The sequence below is a fragment of the Lynx canadensis genome, chromosome E3 (genome assembly GCF_007474595.2).
Source record: "Lynx canadensis isolate LIC74 chromosome E3, mLynCan4.pri.v2, whole genome shotgun sequence".
Lineage (NCBI taxonomy): Eukaryota > Metazoa > Chordata > Mammalia > Carnivora > Felidae > Lynx > Lynx canadensis.
Window position 1 is genome coordinate 33,491,419 of NC_044318.1, and position 27,195 is coordinate 33,518,613.

The 27,195-nt window shown below is 54.9% G+C and overlaps 1 protein-coding gene across 1 annotated transcript in view; it reads right to left on the bottom strand.

The window, feature by feature from the left end:
- Nucleotides 1–2,414: 2,414 nt before the first annotated feature.
- The window catches only part of ZAN (zonadhesin), a 38,212-nt gene continuing 13,431 nt past the window's right edge, over nt 2,415–27,195 (bottom strand). The window contains exons 18-48 of the mRNA XM_032591556.1: nt 25,555–25,696; nt 25,267–25,383; nt 24,664–24,788; nt 24,170–24,315; nt 22,576–22,719; nt 22,089–22,196; nt 21,833–22,002; nt 21,005–21,207; nt 20,133–20,274; nt 19,567–19,814; nt 19,156–19,336; nt 18,790–18,901; nt 18,344–18,438; nt 17,851–18,027; nt 16,631–16,839; nt 16,239–16,383; nt 15,572–15,819; nt 15,311–15,475; nt 14,713–14,837; nt 14,077–14,372; nt 8,902–9,116; nt 8,331–8,472; nt 7,708–7,955; nt 7,140–7,269; nt 6,777–6,951; nt 6,307–6,480; nt 5,889–6,028; nt 5,233–5,432; nt 4,999–5,137; nt 4,294–4,434; nt 2,415–2,521 (exon numbers count right to left, since the gene is read on the bottom strand). Of these exons, the coding sequence (XP_032447447.1) occupies nt 2,415–2,521; nt 4,294–4,434; nt 4,999–5,137; nt 5,233–5,432; nt 5,889–6,028; nt 6,307–6,480; nt 6,777–6,951; nt 7,140–7,269; nt 7,708–7,955; nt 8,331–8,472; nt 8,902–9,116; nt 14,077–14,372; nt 14,713–14,837; nt 15,311–15,475; nt 15,572–15,819; nt 16,239–16,383; nt 16,631–16,839; nt 17,851–18,027; nt 18,344–18,438; nt 18,790–18,901; nt 19,156–19,336; nt 19,567–19,814; nt 20,133–20,274; nt 21,005–21,207; nt 21,833–22,002; nt 22,089–22,196; nt 22,576–22,719; nt 24,170–24,315; nt 24,664–24,788; nt 25,267–25,383; nt 25,555–25,696 (5,109 nt within the window). The remainder of the gene's footprint in view (nt 2,522–4,293; nt 4,435–4,998; nt 5,138–5,232; nt 5,433–5,888; nt 6,029–6,306; nt 6,481–6,776; nt 6,952–7,139; nt 7,270–7,707; nt 7,956–8,330; nt 8,473–8,901; nt 9,117–14,076; nt 14,373–14,712; nt 14,838–15,310; nt 15,476–15,571; nt 15,820–16,238; nt 16,384–16,630; nt 16,840–17,850; nt 18,028–18,343; nt 18,439–18,789; nt 18,902–19,155; nt 19,337–19,566; nt 19,815–20,132; nt 20,275–21,004; nt 21,208–21,832; nt 22,003–22,088; nt 22,197–22,575; nt 22,720–24,169; nt 24,316–24,663; nt 24,789–25,266; nt 25,384–25,554; nt 25,697–27,195) is intronic.

Consider the following 27,195-nt stretch of genomic DNA (forward strand, 5'->3'; position numbering starts at 1 on the left):
CGCGGAGAGTGCGGCCTGGGTATGGAAGAGTGGTCGGAGGTCTGGAGACAGGGCTGCAGGGGGCTGCAGGCTTGGTTCCCGGGCCCCAGGGTGTGTCTGAGGTGGTGGGGTGGGGGCAGTGGGAGATGAGTCATTGGCAGCTGCTTCTAACGGCTCCAGATGGTTCTGCCAAGAGCCTGGGGCACCTCCGGGGTGGGGCTGCCCCTCCCTCCCCTGTCCTGGTTCCCCAGCCCTGGTAGGGGGCCTCACCCGGGGAGGCCTTGAGCTTGTAGCCCTGCCCCGCAGCCCCCTGAAGGGGTATAAGGGGGCATTGGCTGGGGTGGGGGTCCAGTTAGATGAAGGAGACAGATGTGGGCCAGATGTTGGCAGCTGGGGTTGGTTTAGAGGCAATGGGGGAAAAGTCTGCATGAGCTGTGGGGGAGGGGCAGAGCTGGAGTGAGGGATGTGGACCCCCCACGGGTACACACACAGACAGACAGAGACACACACACACACACACACACACACACACCCTGGGCTGAGTCCTTGGGAAGACAATTCCCCCTTTCAAGATGCTGCCCGGGCAGGTTCTCCCAGGCTCTTCGGAAAGGGAGGGGAAACCACCTGAATGTCTTCCCCCAACTTCCAAACAGGAAGATGGGGATGGGGTCAAACCCCTGCGAGCCCTTGTTGCCCTCTTTTGTTCCTTTGCTCCCAATCTGCCCACCCTCAGGGACACCTGCAGGGGCCAGCCTTGCTACTTCTGCATCTCCGGTGGCCCCTGTTGTGTTGGGTCTGTGCGGGACCCCAAATCACAGTTTCTGCCCTTCCCTGCCCAGGTGGCCTCAGGTGGCGATCCCGTCTGTGATTTCCTACCTGTCCCAGCGTCTTCTAGCGTCCCTAATGCTCTGGAATCCTCTGTCCACTCCCTCGATGACCCATCACTCCTGTTTTGTACACTCAAGAGGTATGGGAGGGACTCCATCCTGCTAAGGATGGAGGGCGCGTGGGTCCAGAAGGACGTGGTCTATCTGGGAGGATGCCGGCCCAGGCCACCCCTTTCCCCTCCCAACCAGACATCCGGGCTAGATAAGGTGACCTTAGTTGTTGAGGGGAGGGGCAGAGGTCAAGGGGACAGGGCACAGAGGAAAAACAGGCAAAAGGTCAAAGATGCCGTGAAGGGAGTTCGGGTGGGGGCGGGGTGTGCAGCAGGGAACCCCGTGATGCCCGAGCCAAAGTGCAGCCAGCTCACTCGCGGAACCCCCTGAGCACCCCTGCCATGCCCAGCTCGAGTGAGAGCTGCTCCCCCCAGCCAGCCGGGTCAGGGGCCATCCCTCCCTCCCCGGGCCCTTCCCCAGCCAGGTGGGATCTCCATTCCTTACACGAGGGTGGCTGCAAGGGTCCTCAGAAAATAAGCACAGAGGAAGGGTTCCTTTGTGGAACCCAGTGTCCTGCCTGCTCTGGCATCCCCTGTCCCTTGGGGTCTTACGTCCTGGCCTCCCCACCCCAATTGGCAGCCTTCCTTTCCCTCTTGGCGCCCAAGCAGGATGTTCCAGGCCCCATCCCCAAGCAGTGACCTGCCCGTTGTCTGAAGGCCCGAGACCCTGGGGGAGGGGTCAGAATGTGAGCCCTTTGGCTTCAGGCTAAGGAGAGCTGGCCTCAGCTGCTGGGATGGGGCTCCGAACTCCTCAGCCCCTAGACCTCACCAGCAGTTGCCATAGTAACCCCTAGGCCCTCTTGGGAAATGGATGTGCGCAGAAGCGAGGGGCCTCCCCGGAGGATCACAGGCAAAAAAGCCACATTCCCCATCCTTAGCCTCCACCCCGTGTTTAATCTCCTCATGGGAAATGTCAGCCTCCTCGGGATCACCTGGGTTCCTGGGAAGACTGGGAAAGTGCAGGCTTTTTTCCCATTTCCCAGAAGCCAGAGGGCTGGACACCCCACCGCCAAGCGGCTCTGTCCAAGGGACAGTCAGACCTCAGTCGCCTCCCCTCTGGACATTTTGCAGAGCACCCAGCGCTGGCCACCCCCCAGCCCTGCACACTTGTGTCCCTCCCTCCTATTTCCCCCCCCCCCCCAGACCCACTTCGTAGATCCCTTCCTCCACCACAGTCATGTGGAAATTCACATTTCAAAAATAAATTTTAATTTTCTCTCTCCTTTTTTGAGGGCAACTCAAAACTGAGGGACTCTAAGGGCATGCTCTGGAACGAAAGCTGAGGAGAAAGCAAGAAAACCCCGCGTTAGAGGCAGACTCAGCTCCCAGTCGCCAAGGTTTTGTGGGGCTGGGATGGTTCTCACCAGCATCGGCCAGCCTGTTCTCTGTTCTGGCTCTGCGTTTTCTCCCTGGAAGTGGTGGGGAAGAGAGGAGGGTCAGTGCCCACTCCCCTGTGGACTCGTCCCCACCCACCCCTGCTCATCCCCTTTCCCAGAACTCACCTCCTCCTCCTCTTCCTGGAAACACATTCCCAGGTCACTGCCGGCACTATGACCACCACAGGCACGAGCATCCCCAACAGGATGGCCACAAAGCTGGATGCTTCTGGGGTGCGGGGGACAGAACGGAGGCACATGGGATAGGAAGGCGTGGGGAAGGAGACACTCCCCTTCCATCCTAAGTTGCCACCGGAAAGGACTGTAACCCCTGAGTCCCTGGGTGTGACTAGTTCTCCCTCCAGAAGGCTTTTACTCCAAGGCCTCGGCACCACACACCCAGGGTCCCTTTGTGTTTCTGGACACTCAACTCCCATCAGCCTTGTTAAGGGGGGTGTTTGTCCAGCTGGTCCCCTAGAGTCCAGCGTATCATTGTGGCCAGTGCTTCTCAACGAGCAGCCCTGGAATCACTTCTAAAATGTTTTGTTAATATTTATTTATTTTTGAGACAGAGAGAGAGATAGAGTGCAAGTGGGGGAGAGGAGCAGAGAGGGGCAGAGAGACACAGAATCCGAAGCAGGCTCCGGGCTCCGAGCTGTCAGCACAGAGGCCGACGCGGGGCTCGAATCCATGAACTGTGAGATCATGACCTGAGCCAAAGTTGGACGCTCAACCGACTGAGTCACCCAGGCGCCCCCGGAATCACTTCTACTAGTCACCCGGGAGCTTATTAAAAATGCAGATTTCTGGGGCGCCTGGGTGGCGCAGTCGGTTAAGCGTCCGACTTCAGCCAGGTCACGATCTCGCGGTCCGTGAGTTCGAGCCCCGCGTCAGGCTCTGGGCTGATGGCTCGGAGCCTGGAGCCTGTTTCCGATTCTGTGTCTCCCTCTCTCTCTGCCCCTCCCCCGTTCATGCTCTGTCTCTCTCTGTCCCAAAAATAAATAAAAACGTTGAAAAAAAAATTAAAAAAAAAATGCAGATTTCTGGGCCCCCTCCAGACCTACTGAATCCAAATCTCTGGGCTGCCGGGAGTAGGGGGGGAGTCCTGAAATGAACACGTAGAAAAAGCCACCCCCACCCACCCCACCCTGGGTGAGAGGTGGGATAAAGTCGGAGAACCACAGGCTCAGAGGCTCAAGGGAATTCGAGTTTTAGATGGGGAGAAAGGGTCAAAGGTACTGGAGAGGCTCAGACGGATCCGAGACAGGACAGGAAGAGCAGGAGTGAGGCAAGGAGACCAGAGAAGGGACCGGGGTTCCGAGAGAAGATCCCAGAGGACAGCGGGTCCCCCCTCGTAATCTGGGGTTTCGCTTTCCACACTTGGTCACCCACAGTCACCCGCAGTCCAGAAGCAGATGGTCCAGTAGCATCAGAAGGTCAACAGCCTGACACTACATCACAACGCCTACATCACGCACCTCCCTCGTCATCTTCTCTCCCATCATCACAAGAAGGGGAGGACAGTACAATCGGTTTGAGAGACAGACCACATTCACATGACTTTTATTATAGTAATTGCTCTGGTTCTATTCGGTTAATCTCTTATTGCGCCTAACTGACAAACAAAACTTCATCATACGTCTGCACGTACAGGAAAAACCAGATGGGGTCCGGGGCTGTCTGTGGTTTTGGGCATCCACCTGGATTTGGATGGGGGTCTTGGAAAGTACACCCCACAGATTAGTGGGGGGCTACTGTATGTCGGTAGGGGATGGGCACAGGGACTCGGATTCTTTGAAACTCCTTGCTCTGCTCATCTCTAGGGAGCATATTATATTATTATGTTTTCTATAATGTGTGTTACATTAAGAATCTACTACCCGTCATAGCTCTGTAATAGGTATGCATTATATGTTCACATTATGTACATGGAATAATGCTGTAGCAATTGGTGGCGGGGAAGGGGCTGTGAGGATACAGGGTCTGGGATGAAGTTCTCACCTGGTTTTCCAGGGGGTGGCACATCCTGGGGCTCTGTGCAGAGGTGCCCCCCGTAACCGAGTTCACACTCACAGGTAAAGTGGGTTCCCTGCTCCTGGCACCGTCCATCATTTTGACAGGGGTTCCGTAGACATGGGCTTTCTGTGAGGACAAGCGGGGTGATGGGGGGGTGGTTCTAAGAGGACACCCACAGCCAGGGAGAGGGGCCTGGGGCTGGGACCCCAGAGAGGGAAACAGAGGCTGGAAGAGGCTGGGCAGGGGTCCGCCAGACTGGCTTGTTGCTTGCCTGCTTTTTTTTTTTCCCCCTGAGTTTTAACATTTTTTTTGATTATTTTTATTTAAATCCAAGTTAGTTAACATATACACCAGCCTGCCTTTCAAACTGGGCTCTACACTCACTAGCCCTGGGCTCTGGAGAAAGTGCTCACCCTCTCTGAACTCCACTTTCTTTACCTATAGTGGGGATGTGGGGTAAGGACTGAAGATCACGGAAAGCTAATGCCGGGACAAGGCCAGCACAGTGCCTGGCAGATGGCAGGCACTCACTGCACGCAGATTCTTTCTCTCTGCCCCTCCCAAAAAAGGAGAGAGTGGGATGACAGCCAGCCTCCTGACATCGAAGACTGAGAGGGACGATCCTCCGTCCCGCTCTTCCCCCCCCCCCACAAGGGGGCAGCTTGAAGCCAAGGGGAGGTCTAGGCTCACCTCGGAAGCAGCCACGAGTGAGGTTCCCCAGGGTGCAGATCTCCCCGGCACGACAGCGGAGGGGCTCACACAGCAGCACCCCCGAGCTGGCGCAGGTGCAGCGCTGAGAGCAACCCTCGGTCACATAGCTGTCACCCCGCTGCAGAGGGGAGAAGGGCCGGGAGGAGAAGGTCTGGTTTTCCCCCCTCGTCGGGCTCTCCTGCCCCCACAGGGCCCTCCACTCCCAGCCCGGACCTGGTAGTAGATGCCGTTGCCGGTGCAGCCACAGTGGGCCACGGGGAGGCTCCGGGCACCACTGTAGATGTAGCCTGGGAGGCTGGCACAGCCTTCCACACAGGGTCCCTTGCAGTCCCTAGGGGCTGCCAGGTTGGCACAGGAGGCTGGGCAGGGTGTCATACAGCTCTGATAGACGGTGTTGGCCGGACACGCCAAGGCTGACGGGAAAGTCATAGTGAGGTGGTGGCCAGGCTCGGCTGACCCCACAGATACGGGGAACGTGGGGCCGGAAGCTGGAGGGGGGAACAAGGTCATCCAACAGAACCCAGAGCTTGGTAAAGGCCGGGAAGCCAGAAGAGTGGGCCGGCTCTGCGTGTCCTTCTGCCTGTGACATTAAAGCGTGCTAAGGAAGTGGAGGAGCAAAGCTGGGCGGAGGCGAGAAGGAGCGAGAAGGAGCGGGATGGGCTGACACGGGTGGGTGGGGTGCAGCCTCCTGGGTGGGGCAGAGAGGGAGGCTGGGTCGGGAGGACTCGGATGTGGTGAGTCCAGGGACGGATAGGGGAAGCGGGGCGGGCAACCCAAGAGGAGCAAGAGTGGGGGCTTAGAGCCGAGCAGGGGGCAGAAGTGGCCAAGAAGGTCGGGGGACCAGCTGCTGGGGAAGGTCAGGGCCTCACCACAGCCGGTGAGGTCCCGCCAGCCGGCCGGGGTGGCTCCCGCCTCCTGGCAGATGATGGCGTAGCCGCTGAGGACCTGGCAGCGAAGTTCCTCCTGCTCTTTGGGGGTCCGGGCGGTACACAGATCAAACACACAGTGCCTGGGGGTAGCAGGACAGTTGGGGGCTGTCAGAGACGGGGAGGCAGAGACCCAGCCCTGAAGAGGAGGACCCGGAAGCCCCAGCAGAAAGATATTAGGCAGCGTGTGTGTGTGTGTGTGAGCGTGTGTATGAGTGTGTGTGTGGGGGGGGGGGGCGGTGCGTATCACAAGGAACTGAAGCCACAGAGAGAAAGAAGAGCCAAACAGAGCTCGGATCACAGAACCGGCAGCAGGACCCGGACAAAGGCCACTCCCATGTGGTCTGGGCCCTCGACTCACTGCTGGAAGGGCTCGGGGGCCACAGTCTGGTGACAGGCAGCAAAGGGGCCCTGGGGGTCCACCAGCACCCTACACGCCTGGGTGCTGTTGACGAGCGCCAGCCGCTCAGGGGTGCATTCCGAAGTGTCGGAGCCTGACTCCTCCCCTTCCTCCTCTTCCTCCTCCGGTATGGCCCTGGGGCAGAGACCCAGGGGGCGCCAGGTGAGGCCCATGAGGACGGTTAACTCTGGAACTGGGGAGGAAGTGTGGGGAGGCATGGGCACGGCCTGGGATCCGTAGGGCCGGTGTGCCCACAGTCGGTCTGAGAGGCAGGGACAGAACGAGATCAGGCAAGTGTGTCTGGGCTCTCGGCCTCGGGCGTCCTCCTCTGCTGAGGATACGGGGTGAGTGGGGTGTGGACAGATACCGGGCTGATGCTCACCCCCCAGGGCCGGTCACCTTGCGGCCACTCAGAAGCCCAGCCCTCTCACCTTGCGAAGCGGGCGAGGCCGCCACTGATCCTGTGTACCTCCCAACTGTTGCCAAAGCCGATGAGGTCTTGGGTGATGGTGCCGTTGGGCAGCACGAAGTCATTCCTCTTGTTCCCGTCAAAGTTACCGCACAGGCCACGCACGAGCCCCTTGTACTTGTTGGGCAGCGTGATCACTGCGGGAGGAAGGGGTGTTCGAAAGCAGGGCTCCCCACCTCCTCTCTGCCCCTCCAGGCTCCTCCCGAGGCGCTCAGGGCCCACTCCCAGGGCAGGGGTCTCCTCACCATGGCCTGGGGACCACGTGGTTTTCCTGGCCCCCTCCCGGAAACGTCCATCCTGCTCTCCCATCCCCGCTCTCAGGTACCTGCATTTTTGCCTCCGTCAAAGCTGACAAGCATCTCGAAGTCAGTGATCAGAAACAGGCGATGGCCTCGCAGGTTAACCCGCAGACGGTCATCGGGCTGGTAAGGGATGTCCACCTTCTGGTTGTTGACCTGGAGAAGACAGACGGGAGCCACGTGGTCCGGAGTCAACCCGACCCTCCGCTGCCTCTCCTCTGCCTCTCTGCACTGCTCGGCATCTCCGTGCCATCATTCCATGGAAGGAGACACCCCGGTAGGGTTTGCTCCCCCGCGTCTCTCTTCCTTGGCAGGGCGGACGCCCCCGGTCCTACTTCAGCCTGGCTCCACCTTCACGCCACACGTTCTCTCCTTCCCTTTCGCCCTATCTGTCTCCGACCTCTGGCTCAGTCCCGCTGCCCTCCTCTGCCTCATCCCATGAGGGGAGTGTGGCACTGATTCCGACTTCCATAACCAGGCAGCCCAGGCCAGGAACTTCCCAGAGAACACGGAGCCCTGTCTTCGCCTGTTTTCAGTGGCCTCCCAAGGCCCAGGCCGCCTCCCGACACCCACTGGGCCCGGCCTGGCTCTTACCACGAGCTCCAGATGAGCCTGGAGCTGGACTGTGTAGCCATAGATCACCACGATGATTTCGTGCAGGTAGACGGGGCTCCAGGGCAAATACACTTTGTTGTGCCCCTCGACGATCAGAGGCGCCACCCCAGTGGGGAGCGCGTCCACCGTCTTTATCAGAGTGTAAGTCATGCGGCCCCGGAAGAGGTAGCTGAGGCCATCAAATGTACGGTAATGGGGGTCCCCGTAAACTGAGCATTGCTCTGATGCTGCCAAGAAGGACAGACACTCAAAAGGGACCCTTCCCGGATAGAACAACGCTCAGAATCCTTCTAAGGCCCTGATGTCTCTGGTCACCCTCCCTCCGAGCCCCCAGCTCCCTAGATATTTGACCTTCAACCTTCTTCCTTTCCCAGCCCCCATTACAAAACCTGAGAGATCTCTCGGTCCCGTCCCCTCTGTTTGCACTTAATAGAGCAAATCCCAGGGGCGGCCACGGCTAGGCCACGGAGCAGGTGAGAGCCCAAATGAGGCCGCAGGCCCACCCCCTGCCCGTGCTGGGCCCCCTTCCCTCTCCAGACTTTCCCAGCCTGAGCCCCTTCTGGCCCCACCTCTTGCTCCACCTCCCCAGTTGCCCCTCTTACTGTTAACGTCACAGGTGCCCGTGCCGTCAGACTGGGGCTCACAACGGGAGCCAGAGGGGCAGCTGAACTGCTGGCAGTGAACGGTTCCCGAAGTGCAGGCACACCTTCTGGTGCAGCGAATGGTGATCCAGGTCTTACCCTCCTAGAGAAGCCACGGGAAGAACCAGGGCGTGAGGAGGGAAGGGCCAGCCTAGGCCCACAGTCTGAATGGCTTACTTGGCCCAGGCCAGAGGCAGTTATGGTACCGCCTCCTAGAGGCATCGTGCTTGGTGTCTTACATACGTTGTTCAGGAAGTACTACTGGACCCATCTTCCAGATGAGGACACTGAGGTCACGGAGGTCCTCTGACTCATGAGTGGTACCCATAGGATTCAAACCAAGGCCATGCCCCATCCCGGCTGTTTGGATTCCTCAGATCCAAAACCCAAACCATGCCCACCGCCCCCCGCCCCCAGCCCAGCCCTGGCTGGGCACCACCCTGCTCTGTCCCCAGGCTCAAAGAGACCCAGGAAAGGAGAAAATGCCAGCTTCCAGGTGTTGTCCCCACCGCTACTTCCTGTCCCCACTCACAGGGAAGGAGCTGCCATAGTCGTCTGTGCAGCCGCCACACTGACTCCTGGGTACACACTCTTTCCCACTGAGCACGAAGCTGGACTGACAAATGCAGCCCTCCTTGCAGATGGTGGGGACTTGGGTGTCACTGCACTGGCCTGATGGGTCCACGCAGGAAGGTAAGCAGGAGGGAACGCAGGACGAATACTGGGTGTGGATGGGGCATTCCAGAGCTGGGGGAGGGGGAGGGTAAACATTTATTGAGCGTGGGCTCTGTGACAGTCCCCAAGGAAAGAAAGGAGTAAAAAGGCCCTTCTACCAATTCAGTGTGGGAGACAGAGGTCAGCCAACAGCCCAGCGACTTTGATGTGTGTGGTCAGTAAGTGTGTGACAAGTGTGCATGTGCAACAGGAGCAGGGAGGTGTTCGCTCTGTTGCAGGAGAGAAATGGAGCCCTTTAAGCAAAGTACCTGTGGTCAAATGGAAATGTTCACGGATAGCAAGAATCTACAACATAAAGGAGTCAGTTGTCCCTAAGTTAATTTATACATTTCACATGACCCCAATAGAACACGCCAGTGTGATTTGGCATTGTTGTTGTTGTCTTAAGTCCATTTATTTATTCTGAGAGAGACAGAGACAGCCTGGATGAGGGAGGGGCAGAGAGAGAGAGGGAGAGAGAGAGAGAATCCCAAGCAGGTTCCGTGCTGTCAGCGCAGAGCCCCACACAGGGAACGCAGGAAACTGAGATCGTGACATGAGCTGAAACCAAGAGTCAGACGCTTAACCAACTGAGCCACCCAGGCACCCCTGTTTTGTTTTTTTTTTAATAGGGCAAGAAGGTATTAAAGTGGAGAGGAAGCTATGAACAAACCAGAAAAGCCAAGAAAACTTAAAAAAATGAAAGAAAAGAAAGAGCAGTGAGTAGTGAATGTCCCTACCAGAAATTAAAACACAATTTAAACTCTCAATGGTCACAACACTGGGTTACTAGTAAGTGAAGACACAGCAGTGAAAGGACAAAGAAGACCCCATAGGGAACAGATACATATAGGAATTTAGTATAGAATAAATCATGGCATCTCAGGCAGTGGGAAAAAGAGACAGGTCATTTAAGATGCTAGGGGAAAAAATAAAAACAAATGTGATTCACATCTCGTACTGTGTACCAGAATAAAAATTCCTGTGGATCAAACGTGTGATATAAAAAAAGAAACCATTGGGCTGGCTTGGTCGGTAGCCCTACATTGGGTGTAGAGCTTACTTAAAAAAATAGAAAGAAATCATAAAAATGCTGAAGCAGGGGCACCCGGGTGGTTCAGTCAGTTGAACGTCCCACTCCTGACTCAGGTCATGATCTCATGGTTCGTGGGTTCGAGCCCCGGGTCGGGCTCTGACCGACAGTGTGGAGCCTGATTGGGATTCTGTCTCTCCCTCTCTCTGTCCCTTCCCTGCTTGCACTTTCCCTCTCTCTCTCAAAATAAATAAACTTTAAATGCTGAAGCAAAACATGAGCAAATTCTTTTTTTTTTAATGAATTTTTTTAAGTTTGTTTATTTGTTTTGAGAGAGAGAAGGAGAGCATAAGCAGGGGAGGGGAAGAGGGACAGAGAGGGAGAATCCCTATCAAGCTCCCATGATCAGCACAGAGCCCGATGGGAGGCTCGAACCCACAAAAACTTTGGGATCATGACCTGAGCCAAAGTCAGTCGCTTAACTGACTGAGCCACCCAGGCGCCCATGAGCAAATTCTTTTTTAACTCCGGAGCTGTAAGGCATTTGTAACTATGGCTCCAAATGCAGCATCCCCAGAACAAAGACTACCATATGCTACCCCATATACGTGTATCTCTTTCATTTGCCTGACAAAAAAAGTCGAAGAAAAAAAAAACTGGAAAAATGTTTGTAACTCATAGCACTAATAAAGGGCTACTTACTCTCTGTGATAGATAAAGGACCTCCATAAGATAGTTTGATAAAAGCCAACGAGCCAGTGGAAAAAAAACGGTGAAGGGATATGAAGACAGAGTTCTCAGCAAAGGAAATTCAAACAACTCCCAAACACGTGGAAGAATGCATAACCTCACTCATAGGAAAAATGCAAATTAAGACTCTTTGTATTTTTCACGTATCAGATTGGCAGAGGTCCGAAAGTGTGACAATGCTCTGTGTTGGCGAGGCTGTGGGGAATCGGGCACTCTCCCGTGTTGCTGGTAGGAACGTAAACTCCTCACCCGCTGTGGAAAGCCAACTGGCAGCATTCCTCAGAAGAACGAATGCACACAGTCCTTCATCCAGCATCCCACCCCCAGCAGTTTATCCTACGGACAGACGCGTACGTACAAAATCGTAACTGCAGCGCTGTCTGCAGTAACAATTGGAGACAACTAGAAAGTCTGCCAACAGGAGACTAGTCAAGTAAAGTGGGACAAACAAGGGGCGCCTGGTGGGCTCTGTCTGTGGAGCAGGCAACTCTTGATCTCAGGGTTTTGAGTTCGAGCCCCACATTGGGTGTAGAGATGACTTGAAAATAAAATCTTAAAAAAAATATATGACACAGGGCGCCTGGGGGGGGGGGGGAGTGTTGCTCAGTCGGTTAGGCGTCCGGCTCTTGACTTCGGCTCAGGTCATGATCTCACAGTTCGTGGGTTTGAGCCCCATGGCGGGCTCTGCACTGACGGTGTGGAGCCTACTTGGGATTCTCTCCCTCCCTCTCTCTCTGTCCTTCCCCCACTCATGTTCTCTCTCTCTCTCTCTCTCTCCCTCTCTCTTTCAAAAATAAATAAACATTAAAAAAAATTATGACAGAGGCTCCTGGCTGGCTCAGTCATTTGAGAGTCTGACTCTTGATTTCGGCTCAGGTCATGATCCCAGGGTCGTGGGATTGAGCAGTGGGGAGTCTACTTAAGATTCTCTCTCTCCTGGGGCGCCTGGGTGGCTCAATCAGTTAAGTGTCCGACTTCAAGTCATGATCTCACAGTCTGTGAGTTTGAGCCCCACGTTGGGCTCAGTGCTGACAGCTCAGAGCCTGGAGCCTGCTTCAGATTCTGTGTTTCCTTCTCTCTCTGCCCCTCCCCTGCTCATGCTCTGTCTCTCTCTGTCTCAAAAATAAATAAAAACATTAAAAAAAAATTTTTAATAAATAAATAAAAAGATTCTCTCTCTCCCTCTGCCCCTCTCCCCAACTTGCACAATGCTCTCTGAACAAATAAACAAATAAAAATTATGACAAATGAATTATGATGTAATCATGGGATATCACAGAGCTGCAAAAGAGAATGAGGGCATTCCTTAGCAGATCTGATGTGAAAGGATCTCCAAGCTAGATTATCAAGCAAGAAAGATAAAATGCAGGGGCACCTGGGTGGCGCAGTCGGTTAAGCGTCCGACTTCAGCCAGGTCACGATCTCGCGGTCCGTGAGTTCGAGCCCCGCGTCGGGCTCTGGGCTGATGGCTCGGAGCCTGGAGCCTGTTTCCGATTCTGTGTCTCCCGGTCTCTCTGCCCCTCCCCCGTTCATGCTCTGTCTCTCTCTGTCCCAAAAATAAATAAACGTTGAAAAAAAAAAAAAAAAAAGAAAGATAAAATGCAATCTACCGGCTGTTTCGAAGGGACACTTGCACCCCCATGTTTATAGCAGCACTATCAACAATAGCCAAAATATGGAAAGAGCCCAAATGTCCATCAATGGATGAATGCATAAAGAAAATGTGGTCTAGGGGCGCCTGGGTGGCTCTGTAGGTTGGGCGACCGACTTCAGCTCAGATCACGATCTCGTAGTCTGTGAGTTCGAGCCCCGCGTCAGGCTCTGGGCTGATGGCTCAGAGCCTGGAGCCTGCTTCCGATTCTGTGTCTCCCTCTCTCTCTGCCCCTCCCCCGTTCATGTTCTGTCTCTCTCTGTCTCAAAAATGAATAAACGTTAAAAAAAAGAAAAGAAAAGAAAATGTGGTCTATATATACAATGGAGTATTACTCGGCAATCAAAAAGAATGAAATCTTGCCATTTGCAACTACGCAGATGGAACTGGAGGGTATTATGCTAAGTGAAATCAGTCAGTCAGAGAAAGACAAAAATCATATGACTTCACTCATATGAGGACTTTAAGAGACAAAACAGATGAACATAAGGGAAGGGAAACAAAAATAATATAAAAACAGGGAGGGGGACAAAACAGAAGAGACTCATAAAAATGGAGAACAAACTGAGGGTTGCTGGAGGGGTTGTGGGAGGGGCGATGGGCTAAATGGGTAAGGGGCACTAAGGAATCTACTCCTGAAATCATTGCTTCACTATATGCTAACTAACTTGGATGTAAATTTTAAAAAATAAAAAATAAAGTTAAAAAAAATAAAAGGCAATCTACTGGATCTTGTATGCTATTTTTAAAACAAATAAAATTTAAAAAATAAGGAAAATTAATTTGCATTTGTTTCTATGGGCATAAGTAAAAGATCTTTGGAAAAATACTCAGATGCTGGTAAGGTCAGGCTGTGACCCGGGGTCAGGGGGGAGGGAGACTCTTCACTGGCAATCTTTTTTTTTTTTTTTTATTCTTTTAGTAATTTCCACACCCCAAACATGGGGCTTGAACTCATGACCTGACATCAAGAGCCACACGCACTTCTGGCTGAGCTACCCAGACGCCCCAGGCAATCTTTTAATACATTAAAAGTTCCTGAACCATGTGAATGCGTCACATCCTAAAAACACACTAACCACTGTCTTAAAGTTTAAAAGGTTCTGGAATTATATAGTGATGATGGTTGCAGAGCTTGTAAATATCCTAGAAAACAACGAATTGTATTTTTAAAGTGGTGACTATTATGGTATGTGAATTCTAATTTGAAGAAAATAATGTTAAGAACTACAGAAGGATGCCTAAGAGTCTGCCAGGAGGCGAGAAGAATCTTTGCCGTCAAACTTGACCTGGACCCCGGTGTTAAAACCTGGAACTTTCCAGGTTCAGGGAGCGGTGTGGATAAAGGAAAGGAGGGGTGTGGAAAAGCAAGGTCCGTGTGTGCTGTCCCCGTCATAGGGGCATTGGCTGAGACCTTGTTGCAAAGGAGCCACAGCTGAACAACGAGGTCAGATGCAGGTCGGGCACGGCCCAAAAGGAAGACAGGGAGCTTTAAGGGACACGCAGATGGAAAGGAGGTGTGGGAGTGCTCCGGGGTGACCGTAGGGGACACTCATCACGGCAGAAACTGCTGTTTCTCCAGATTGGGGGCTGGAGCCCCCGGGCCCGGCAGGCGGCTGCGAAGTTTTCCAGAGATCCACAGAGGGCATGGCGTAGGCCTCCAAACTGACAGAGGTTGTGGACACACTTGAGCAGGAAGGGCTTGAGGAACACGTAGGTGGCACACTCAGTCCAGGCTGGAGTCTGAAAGGCCGCCTGGCATTGTTCCTGGGCTCTCACTAGGTCATCTCTCCTGCAGCCTATATTTAGATTCTCCAGCTGTATTGCTTGGGTCTCCTGGCTCTCTTTTTGGCAACTGCAGAGGAGAAAAGGGTCATCACAGGGACAGCCACTGCCCCACCTATGAAAATGACTTGGCCCTCCCAAGTGACTCAGAAGACCCCCTTGTCTTGTCTTCACTAGGAAGCTGGTCCAAGCTCCGGCTACCTTCTGGAAGCCTCAGTCCCTGCCCACACTCTGAAGCGAAGAAAGGAAGGCTCATGTGTCCCCAGATAGGTTCTGGGGACCCAGAAGCCATCCCCCGTCAAGTTGCACACATACAGGAACACTCCAGTCTTCCTATCCCTGGCACGCTACACAGTCTGGGATCCCAACTCCTGTTCCTATGAAAGGTTAGAGGCTTTGGGGACAATTACTTTGGGTGAGACTCCTTATCTTGCCAACTCTCCACAAATTCAGCGTCATTCTGGGCTAATTCGTCATTGGGCATCATGAGCTCATCCTCTTCCTCACCATTGAAGTTTCCGCACAAGCCACAGACCTGGGTGGGCAAAAGGGTTCTGGGCACCAGGGAAGCAAAAAAGGCTTTTTTGGGGTGCCTGGATGGCTCTGTTAAGCGTCCAACTTTGGCTCAGGTCATGATCTCATGGTTTGTGGGTTCGAGCCCCGCATTGGGCTCACTGCTGCCAGGGCAGAGCCCGCTTCAGATCCTCTGTCTGCCTCTCTCTCTGCCCCCACCCTCCTCCCGCTCTCACTTGCTTTCTTTCCTTCTTTCTCGGAAAGAAGGAAAGGAAGGAAGGAAGGAAGGAAGGAAGGAAGGAAGGAAGGAAGGAAGGAAGGAAGAAAGAAAGAAAAAGGAGACTTTTTCATATGGCATGGGCCCGCATTTCCACTCCTAAGAAACAGGCGCACTCCCAGCCCTCCTCCATTCTGGGGAGTGACCAGTTAGGTCTGGAGAGGGCTCGGCCCTCTTGAGACAGACTCCCCTAGAGAAGAGCCAGGGGATTCCCCCACCTTTTGGTAATAGGCTGCAGGGAGCTGGACCTCAAAGAAATCTTTGCCGTCAAACTTGACCTGGACCCCGGTGTTAAAATAGAGTACGGTGTTGTTGCCAACAATACGGATTCTGAGCCCTCGGATCTCGGTGGCGAAGGGAAAGGTGACCTGTGTGCCGTTGATCTACAGAGGAGGGCAGGGCAGGTGAGTGGGAAGAGGGACCTGAGCCCCCTCCCCAGAGCTGGCCTCCTCCCTTCCCCCCCACACCACCCAGCTCACCAGCACACGGTGGTCCTTTATCAAGGTAATGAGGGTATTAAAGAAGTCAACGTTGACCTGGTGGAGGTAGGAAACAGCGGACTGGCCTCTCTTCTTCCCATACTTGACGCTGATCTTGAAGAAAGGCAGGTCCATGGTGGGGTGGCACACTTTCACCAGGATACCAGTGCAGGTGTCCCTGATGGTGTGGTAAGTGCCATCGAAGCTCAGGTACTGAGAGTGGTTTGAGGTACGGCACACTCCCATACCTGGCAGAGAGAGACGGGTTGCTGAGGAGTGGTCCAGCCTCTCCGAGAACAAGTGCTCTCCCCATCTGTGAGGAGAGCTGAAGGTGAAGGAGGCCCCACAGGGAGGGGAGAAGAGAAATAAAGGCTCGGTGGCCAGGCTAGGATGAGGCTTGGGGGTGGAAGGGGCGCTATTCTGCCAGAGAATGTGGCATCATAATGGGACTCACAATGTCCCATCTAAGTTCACGGCCGGGACAGCCATGAGTGAACACGAGGAGCCCTTTCCAAAGGCACAAGGGTCATCATTCCCAGTCAGAAGTTCTTTGGGACCCCGGACATAGGAGCCCAAGAGCTACAGATGATGGGAGAGGGTGAGGAGGAGTTGGGGACAGCAGTCTCAGTGACACCGGGGTCCTCCTGTGTGCTCAAGGGCCTTCTACCTGAAGCCCGGCAGCGTAGCAGCCCATCCAGGGGCCAGCACGTCTGGCCAGGCTTGCAGGCGGCCTGCTGGCAGGAGATGGCGTGGCGAGTGGAGCAGGTACAGAGCCTGGAACAGGCGTGGTCCGCGTACCATCTCTCCCCGACCTGTGGGATGTGGGCGTCAGCAGAGCCCATGGAGGTTTGGAAGCCAGAGTTGGACCGAACCCTCTACCCCGGGCGCCCCCTCCGGCTCGCTCCCTTTGGCTGCTTGCCTCCATCCCCAGACTTTCTCGGCCTTCGGGCTTCTGGGCTTGCTCCTCAGCCCCTAGCACTGGCCCCGCCACCTTACCCCTTCACAGGCTCTGAGGCCTCCCGCTCCCCAAACATGTGGCGCTGCGGTCCGGCCTCTCACCGGGTGGTAGTAGCCCTCCTGGTCGACGCAGCCGCACTGGCTGAGGGGCACACAGGAGGTTCCACTCAGGATGTGACCTTTCTGGCACTCACAGCCCTCCGTACAGGGCAGTGCTGCTGGGCAGTCTCTGGGGGCCGTCAGGCTGAGGCAGGTGGCTGGGCAGGGGTTGGCACAGGGGCTGTAGCTGCTGCTGGACGGGCACTTCAGAGCTAAGAAGAAACCAGTGTCAGGAAGGGCAGTGATTTCCAGCACCCTGAGCTCGGGGCATCGAGAGCTCCCAGAGAATGTTCATCAGATGAATGGATGAACACAGTGAGATCTATCCATACAGTGGAATATTACTCAGTCTTTAAAAAGACATTCTGGGGGCACCTGGGTGGCTCAGTCGGTTAACAGTCTGACTTCGGATTGGGTCATGATCTCAGGGTTCGTAAGTTTGAGCCCCGTGTTGGGCTCTGTGCTGACAGCTCGGAGCCTGGAGCCTGCTTCAGATTCTGTGTCTCCCTCTCTCTCTGCCCCTCTCCTCACGTTCTGTCTCTCTGTCTTTCTCTCAAAAATAAATTAAAAAAAAAATTTTTTTTAATGTTTATTTATTTTTGAGACAGAGAGAGACAGAGCATGAATAGGGGAGGGGCAGAGAGAGAGGGAGACACAGAATCCGAAACAGGCTCCAAGCTGTCAGCACAGAGCCCGACGCGGGGCTCGAACTCACGAACTGTGAGATCATGACCTGAGCTGAAGTCGGACGCTTAACCGACCAAACCACCCAGGCGCCCCTCAAAAATAAATTTTTAAAAAATTTAATTAAAAAATGAATAAACATTAAAAAAAGTTTTAAGTCATTAAGATGGGAAATTTTATGTTATGTATATTTTACCACAATTAAAAAAAAAAAAAAAGAGTTCCCTGAAAAGAGAGGAAGGAAGAAAGGGAACAGAGCTGGCCCAGGTCAGAGGGGAAGGAGGCAGTAACCAAATGAGGGTAAACCGTCTTGGTGAAGAGAGAGTCAGATGGAGGAGGCTCCCAGAGTGGGGAGACAAGTTGAGGGTGGGGGTTGGGTTCGGAGAGACTGGAAGGCTGGGACAGGATGGGGGTTCCACATGGGGCTGAGGGTCGGGCTGTGACAGAAGAGCAGAGGAGCAGACTTTAAGGACAGGAAGAGAGACAGGGGTTCTGGCAGCCTCCTCCGGGCTTCGGGAGCAGGTGGTCGGGTCACTCACGGCAGAAGGTGCCATTCCGCCAGGAAGGGGCCCGGCCGGCATGGGCACACAGGGATGCATAGGCCTGCAGCGAGCGGCACAGGGTCAGGGTGTCCCCCTTGGTCCCACACTGGCCATACACACAGCTGGCAAAGCTGGACTGGGGAGGCACCACCCCGTGGCACTGAGAGAAGGGTCCTGGAAGATGAAACAATGTAGGTGTGAGGGCAGAGAGTCAGCTTGGAAGGGGAAAGAACCACGCGGCTGCCCTGCAGTGCATTCAACATCCATTTCAATCAAAACCCGTCATTATTGAGAAAGTACTGTCTGAGATGCAAAGAAAAAAGGTCCATCAGAGCTCCTGAGGTGAACACTGCCTCTGCCTTACCTTCCGCTTGCCTTCCCTCTGACTTTCTATTTCCTGTCTCATCCTTCCTCCCTGCCTGACCAGTCCCCCTCCTCTGTCTCTGGCCAGGGGAGGAGAGCGCTGCGGCCACCAAGGGATGTGGCTTACCCTGAGGGTCCATTAAGACATCACAGTTCTTTTCCCAGCTGTTTGCCCCTCTGTTCTCCTGGCATCTGGAGGGCTTCGGACCCTTAGCAAAGCAGCTGAACAAGGAGAGGGGAAGGGAGAGGAATTTAGGATTGGAGGAAGCTTCCCCAAAACTGAAGCGACAGTGGAGAGGGAAAATGGGAGGGGAGTAAGAAGAGAACAAAGTGGTCCCTCAAGCAACAAGGTCAGAAGATGCAACAGGAAGGAAAGCATTTGGCACTCAGGATGGGATTCCCAAGGGGGCTCTCCAAAGAGACAGATGAGTAAGTGCAGAAGGCAAGCGGGGCGGCGGGGGACAACAACCTTGGGTCAGTTCGTCTCCGGAGAGATCAGGGACGCACAGAGGACCCCCCAGGCTGCCTGCCGAGGCTCCTCCCCAGCTCTGGCTCCCCGCATTCCCAGCTCACCCTGTTTCAGAGTAATCAGGGAACTTCCAGGCGACGCCCAGGCCATCCGAGCTGGCCACAGGCCTTTTGTCCAGGAGCAGATTGTCATCCAGGCTATTGTTGTTGTAGTTGCCTGGAGGAGGGTCCAGTTAGAGCCATACACCCTCTCCCAGGACCACCACCTTCCTCTTAGAAGAGACAGCTCGCTCTTCACTCAACAGACCACGGTTCATCTTTCTTTCTCTTTCCCTTTGGCCTTTTAACACCTACCCGCACGCACAAGCAGACAGGCCCTCAGGATGCCTACTGAAATCTGTGGATGAGCCGGTCCGGGACAAACTCTGGCCCATTGTCCCCACTTTGCCCGCAGATGCCCAGGGAACTCACCACACAGCCCGCAGAGCCGGCCAGCATAGGAGGAGGGCACTGTCACTTCGGCCAGATGCTTCCCATCGTAGCGAATTTGAAGCCCAAAGTCCGTGTAGAGGAGGATAAAGGAACCGCTAGGCCTTATGCTCACCCGGCCTTGTGCAGGCCACACAGGCAGGGCCACTCGGCGACCATTCAGCTACAGAGGCAGGGAGGACGCAGTAGGGAGAAGCCCTTGGGACAAGGACAACGGGGCCAGGACGAGGCAGCAGACAGCGATGGTGATGTGTCTGCGGAATTGGGGGCTGGATCTGCTGTGGGCTTCCCCAGGGGCTCTAGAAGCCAGACAGGTGGGCCTGTGGGCAAGGAGGGTGCAGAGAAGAGATGTTGGTGGTGCAGGGACCAGGGGAGGCGGGCGGAGGCACGCACCATGACCTTGTGGCCTTTGATGAGCGAGATTCTCAGGTTGAAGATGTGCAGGTGAACGGATCTGACATAAGAGGCCTCCAAGTTCCCACTGCGAAACTCATTGGTGGCGCTCACGATGAAGTAGTTCTCTAGGGACCTAGACTGGCAAGGCCTGGTCAGGATGTAGCTGCAGGTGCCCATGAAGTGGTGCAAGGCTCCGTCGAACGTCAGGTAGTGGAGGTCCCCTGAGATGGTGCAGGTGGCGGCCCCTGGGGTGAAGGAGATGGAAAATTCAGAGGTGCCCTGACCCTGAGCTGCTCTCTGGGCGAGTCCACATTAGAATGGGACCCTTGGCTCATCCTTGGCTCATCCGTGTGGTTGGCTCGGCCTAGAGAGGTCAAGCACAGGGACTGCCCCAACCTCACCGGGTCCACGCAGACGCTGCTCAGGCTTGGGCCAACTGCCTTCCAGTCCCCCGTTAGACTTGGCTCTCTGGGGTGCCTGTTTTAGGGCAGAGCCATGCCCTCGCCCAAGGTCACGCGGGCAGCTCCCCCTCCCCCCCACTCACCTTCCACCCGTCTGCTCACCTAGGGCATGGCAGCCATAGATGCCATCCTGCTGACGACAGACCTCCTGGGCCTGACACCTCCACTGCGTGCAGCGAATTTTATTGTTGCTCTCGCAGGTACAGAGCTGTCTGCAGCCTGGCTTGAACCACCGCTCCCCTACCTGGGGGATGGAAAGAAGAAAGGAAAGAGGTCATTCCCAGGTCTGTTACTCAGATCAGTGGGTTGCTCCCTGGGACCATTCCTGTCATCCCGAAGCTCCAGGCTTCGCTGCAAGCCTGGCATTGGCTCACTTACTCAGCCATTCACTTCTTTGTTCCTTCACTTTTTCAACAGATATCTGTTTGTGCTAGGTCTTAGGGATTCAGGAATGAACTGGGTGGACGATGTTCCTGCCCTAACAGCTCATGATGGGGGGGTGGGGAGGGGGGGCAGTAAACAAGTAAACTGATGGATCAACTGTTCCAGCAGGATATGCACCTAAAGAAGACAATCAGGGGGCCCAGTGAGAGTTTCCTGCCATCAACACGGACAATAAGCACGGGCTCAGGAAGTTTAGAGGAATGTCTTCTGACTTTGCTTACCAGGAAGGCTTCAAGGAGGCAGCATTTGAACAGAGCTTCAGAGGAGGTGAAGGATTCCAACAGGCACAGGTGGTGGGGGGCGGGCAGAGCAGAGATAGAGGGACTACAGACAAAGTAAAATTGAGAGGAAAGCAAGGCACAGACAGGGTATTCAGTAGGCCGACCCAGAGCTGGGCAGAGGGCTGTGATGGACGTCAGTGTCGTTCTCAGGGACAGGGCAAGGGACAGGCAAAGGAGGAAGAGAGAAACACCAGAGGTGAGGGTCTGGCTTCAAATGTGCACATGGAGGTGGGGGGCCCAGAGGCTCACCTTGAAGTAGCCCACTGTGGGCTCGAGGCACCCACACTGGGAGTGGGGGACACACTGGAGACCGCTGAGGACGAAGCCCGGGTTGCACTCACAGCCCTCCACACACCGGTCCTGGCAGGCCATGCCAGAGAACCCAGAATGGCAGGTGGCGGGGCACACCCTGGCACACAGCGTGTACGTGCTGTTGGGCGGGCAGGTCATTGCTGGAGGAGGGAGAAGCAGAGGTGAGAAGGGCACAGGGCAGGACAGGGAAAAGGGAACGAAGGTGGGTTCAAAGCCCAGTGTTCAGAGGGCCCACAGCTAGAGGCTTCTGCCCAATCCTGAGAAGCAGAGGGTGACCCGGAGAAGGGTGACCAAGGAGCTCGGCTTCCACTCTGGGCCCAGAAAGTGGCTTGCTGGGAGCTACTAAGAGGCGGGTCTGGGGGAGCAGAAAGATCTGGGGGAGCAGACAGATCCAAACGTCTCAGCACTGCTGCTGTGTAGACATGCACTTGTCTACAGGGCAGAAGAAAAAGCCCATGAGGGCTCGATCAAGGGCACCGCCGCCTAAGCAGGCTCCCCAGAGGCCGTGAGGACACCAAGGCCGGCGTGCAGATACATCTGCAAGCATTGCCCCGCATAGCCTCAGGTGGCCGGGGGCACTTTCTGAGTCTGCAAGGGACTGTGATTTTTCTCCACGGCTATTTCTGCCTGCAGATTTCCCTGTGCACGTGTGGAATCAGAGGGGTTCAGCCAGGGGTCCCCCACGCCTGTGCCAACACTCAGATGCCCACCCTCTGCTCGCATCCGCGGGTGAAGGAAGGGGCCCTGCTGCGGGGCACAACTCACGGCAGAATTGGGGTCCCCTCCAAGGCTTCACGGCATAGCCAGCATCCTGGCAGATCTCAGTCAAGGCTGCCATATGGGCACACAGCACTGGCTGCAGCCCCTGGAATTTACACATGTCAAACGTGCAGCTCTTGAAGAACGAGGAGGCCTTGAGGTGAGGCAGACATGCCCTGAGGAGAGAGGCTGGGTCAGAGGAATGAGCCAGGTGCTCAGTGACCACCCTGCCTCCCGCGGCCCTAACCGGCTCCCTTCATACTCAAAGGCTCCGCGGGTGTCCAAGAGCCGTCCACAGAACTGTAGTCCCGACAGACTGTTCTGCAAGCCTGACTTGCACGAGGGAGGAACTGTCAGGTTCTTCTGGCACCTGGAAGAGACCCCCCCCCAACAGGCCCTGAAGGCTCGTCTCCACCCCGCCCCTACCCCAGCAGTCTCGCGGCTCTCGGCGGCCCCTAGTGGACAGCTGCTGAACCCCAAGCCCGGGAGGAGGTGGGAAAACCTGGAACCGAGCAAACCGGGACAGAGGCTGCTTGGCATCCCCTGAGGACGACTGACAGCGTGGGGGCAAGCGTGGTGGTGAGGTGTCCGTGAACTTGGCCGGAACGGGAGCAGGGAGAAGAATGACAGAAGTTGGGGGGGGGGGGGGGGGGGGTTGCAGGCGGGAGAGGAGAAGGAAGAACAGGGGTGATGTCGGTCAGGGTGCACGGTTCTCAGAAGGGCAGAGGCAGGGGTGGCCACGTCCTCACTCCTTGTCCTCATCCTCTGCCGTCTGCCAGCTGTTGCTCAGCTCCTCATCGTCCAGCGCTGGGCTGCCGTCGGGCTTCTGGTTGTCATTGCTACCGTCCCCGTCATAGTTGCCACAGAAGCCACAGAGTTTGCTAGAGTAGGTGCTGGGGGTGGGAGGAGAGGAGGAGGCGTTAATGGAGAGAAGGGGCTCCAGTCCCTGGAGGGACCACGCAGAGGGAAGGGCAGAGCTGGGGGCCTCGGGCAGGACACATCGGAGGACTAACAGACGCACGTTGCAAACAAGAGCCTGTGCCAGGCGCCCTGCACACAAGGACCTCACAGACCTTCCCCCCCCCCCCGCCCCCGAGCCATCCTCACTACTCTGCTCATGCCCCATCTTCTTGCTGGCCCTACAAATGTGAGAACCAAAGGCAAAAAGAAATATAGATAAAATTACATTTCCTTATAACCTGCAGCCCTTTGACAAATTCTTTTTTTTATGTTTATTTTTGAGAGAGAGAGAGAGTGGGAGTGCACGCAAGCAAGCGGGGGAGAGGCAGAGAGAGGGGGACAGAGGATCTGAAGCAGGCTCTGTGCTGATAGCAGAGAGCCCAACGTGGGGCTCGAACCCATGAACCGTGAGATCATGACCCGAGCTGAAGTTGGACACTTAACCGACTGAGCCACCCAGGTGCCCCAACAAATACTTGAGACAGGCAGAGTAAGACGTTCCTCCAGGAACTCCATCTGTCTTAATATTAATACTTTGTTAGAGGGAAGGACAACCGTAGCTTGGCAACAGCTAGACCTCTGGGATCCTGTGAGTCTCCTTTGGAAGCTTCTGCTTATCTTTACTTCCCCAACTCCCAAGTCTATAATCAGGCACCCCTCAATCCCAGTACAGCTCTCTCTGCCCATGGGTCCTGTCCCTGTGCTTTAATAAAACCACTTTTTGGGTTGCCTGGGTGGCTCAGCCGGTTAAGTGTCTGACTTTGCTCAGGTCATGATCTCTCGGTTCATGGGTTCAAGCCCCGCATCGGGCTCTGGGCTGACAGCTCAGAGCCTGGAGCCTGCTTCACATTCTGTGTCTCCCTCTCTGTCTCTGCCCCTCCCCACTCGTGCTCTCTCTCTCTCTCTCTCTCAAAAATAAATAAACATTAAAAAAATGTTTTTAAAAAATTCTTTTTCATTGTCGACTCCAAACCCCAGCATTTCAAACCACACCACGACAACATTCCCACATTCCCGGTTTTCCATGCATTTGCCGTTTGCTACCTGCAAAGACATTCTTTCCCTTGTTTGTCCGTCCTGGGAACCACCCTTTCTTGAGACTGGGGTCAAGTGACCACTCTTCAGGAAGCTCCCAAGACCCATTAGCCACTCGTTCTAGGACATTCCCAAAGCATCGTGTGTATATCCTGCTATTATCATTCTGCCCAGAAACCAATGTCTCCTGTCTCCTCATCCAAAGGGAGACGGGAACTAGATGCTTCCCACCCAAAGATTGAAAATTAGTGCCTGGACGGGAGGGGGAGGAGGAGGGCAAGGTCCTGGGAGGGGGAGGGGACAGAGCAGGTCGGGGGAGTGGCAGCGGCACCGAAGGGCACCCCTCACCTGGGCACACTTATATACAGCTGCTGGTTGCCATCCCATCTCACCCGCAGACCAAACACCGTCTGCAGCTCCACAAACCGCCCACTTGAAGCCAGGAAGATTCCTTTAGAAGGTACCGCTGGGAGACAGACTTGCTTCCCCCCAACCTGGTAGGCGGGGCAAGGGAGGAGACCAGGAGACAGACGAAAGGCAAGGAGAACCCCCACCCCCACCCCCACCCGGAGAGACAGACAGAAAGTCAAGGAGAACACCCCATCCAGAGACAGATGGAAAGTCAAGGAGAACCACCTCCCCGCCGCCCCACAGATTCCCACATCCACGCTGGAAGGCACGGCAGCATCCACGGCAATCCTCAGGAGCACACAGAATGCTCTGGAACCCGTCCCTGAGAGGTCTGGAGGTGGCAGGAGCTGGTTGGAACACCGCGGCCCACGGGACAGGCTACAGCCAAGGTCTGGAAGCATTGGCAGGACTGAACAGAAAACCAGACTCACCAGCGTGCGCCTGTTTCTGAGCAGGGTGATGGTGATCTCATGCAGGGTCACGTAGACTTTGCTCAGGCAGGACATGCCTTCCTGTCCTCGATCTTCATTCTTTGCCGCCACCCTGAAGAATGGCTCTGGGTGGGGAGAGGGGTGAAGAGCACCCAGGGGCCCATTCAACAAGCATGTCTGAGCGTCCACTGAGGGTGGCGCCCACACCTGGCACTGCGGGGCTAAAGGACCACAAAGAGTGGGGCGTGACCGTCTGCCTTCTTCCAGAATAGCCTGTACTGTGCTGAGACTCTGTGCCCCCTCAGTGGGCCAGGGCACCCTCTGGGGCAGGGCATTCGTAATAGCTCTCTCGTCCCTTCATTGCCATTATTCCAGGTAGGCCTTCAGTAAAAGCTGGCCAGGGAGACAACTCCTAAAGAGGCATTCTCTTAAAGGGCATCCTGAGTAAGTCTTGCTTCTGGGGTGGACATGTCCACTCTTACGTCACCTAAGACATTGTTCCCATCTTGCTCCTCCCATCGGCTCCCCAGCCCTTTCCTGCCGCCCGCTGTTCCCAGCTGTTCTGAACTTGGACCCCTGGCCCAGGCATCTCCAGGGCCATACCTGTCGAGTTGCCACAAGGTTGGGCCAAGACGTAGGTGCGTTTGCCCATCAAGTTGAAGTGTCTTCCATCAAAGGTGAGATAGTGCGGGTCTCCGTAGACGGCGCAGGTGGCGGTGCCTGCTGGGGAGGAGGAGGGTGGGGGGCACAGGCAGCGGGCTGCTGCCACTGCTCCAAGCAGCACCTCACCCACCCAGTGGCATGCCCCAGCTCCTCTGGTCAAGGGACCCTGGTGTCATACCCACTCTGACCAGCTGGCTGGCGGGGTGGCATGCGGGGGGGGGGGCTCACCGTAGGGTTGGCATCCGTAGTGGCCGTTCTTCAGCTGGCACACTGTGTGAGTCCCACACTGAGAGATCTGGCACTCCATCCGACTGCCAGGCCTGCAGCGGCAACGTTCTGTGCAGTTGGAGCTGAACCACTCTGCCCCAGGCTGGGAGCAGGGGGTCCGGAGTTAGACACTATAGCTCTTGGGGTCCTTCCCCCTTCACCACCACACCTGCAGACCTAACTTGGCGCATACTCTTCCTCTTCCCACGGCCCTGCCAGATAGCCCTGCTCACCACAGGACATTTGCACGTGCTTCCCTCTTGTCCTGGAATGCTCTTCCCCCTCCTTTCTAGATCATTTTTATGTAACCAGCTCAAGGGTCACTACTTTCTCAGGAAGACTTCTCAGACTCCCTGACGAGGTCACCCTCACAGCTTTGGGTACCTTTCCTCCCCAGGACTTACCACAACTGTACTTTCATATTAATTCCTGTGATTGTTTGATTGCAAGCACTCTGTGAGGGACCATGGCTCTTTACTCACTATCAGAGCCGCAACACATAGTACAGTGCTTGGCAGGAGCTCTCATCCAAGAAATCTTTGCTGTTGGGGCGCCTGGATGACTCAGTCAGTTAAGCTTCCGACTCCTAGTTTCGGCTCAGGTCATGACTTCATGGTTTGTGAGTTCAAGCCCTGCATTGGTCTCTTTGCTGACAGTGGAGAGCCTGCTTGAGATTCTCTCTCCTTCTCTCTCTGCCCCTGCCCCCCCCCCCAATAAATAAACAATAAAGAAAAAGAAACCTATGCTGTGTCATAGTGAACCAAGATCCAATGTATCCCGTGGAATCTAAGAGCATTAGGAGAGCAAGGACCATGCCCTGTTTGGGATGGCCCCAATTCCAGGAGGGTGGAAAGGACTCAAGAAATGTTCCTTGAATGCATAAATGAATGTATAAGAAATGCATACATGACTCCAGGGGCAGGCAAGAAATGCTTAATGCTAATGGTTGTGATAGATCTTTCTGAGGCTGAAACTAATCCTAACACTGACATAGGGACACCCAGGAGACTAGTTAAAGGGAGGAGGGGGAGAAAGTGGTCCTCAAAGAGGCAGATAGGAACTCAGATGATCCATGGGGAAGAACACCTGAAGCTGAGACTAGCCACTGGACACTAGTGAAGAGCTTAATGCACTTTTTTTTTTTTTTTTAAAGTAGGCTCCACGCCCAACGTGGGCTTGAACTCACAACCCTGGGATCAAGAGTCACACACTCTACCAGCTGGGCCAGCCAGATGCCCCTAGTTTAATGCACTCATAATAGGTTGTGTATGATATTTACCATAATTAGCTAATAATAGTAACATTTATTAAGTACTTGGCCTGTGTTCAGACCTAATTTCAGATTCACAACAGCCTTATGAGGTAGGTAGAAATTATTGTGTACACATTTCGTAGACACAGACACAGATGTGAAGAGATAGAGACACTTGCTCAAGGTCACCCAGCAAGTGAATGCTGGAGCCCAGATTTTTTTAAAAAATCTTTTTTTTTAAATGTTTACATACTTTTGAGAGAGACAGAGACAGAATGCAAGCAGGGGAGGGGTGGAGAGAGAGGGAGGCAGAGAATCCAAGGCAGCCTCCAGGCTCTGAGCTGTCAGCA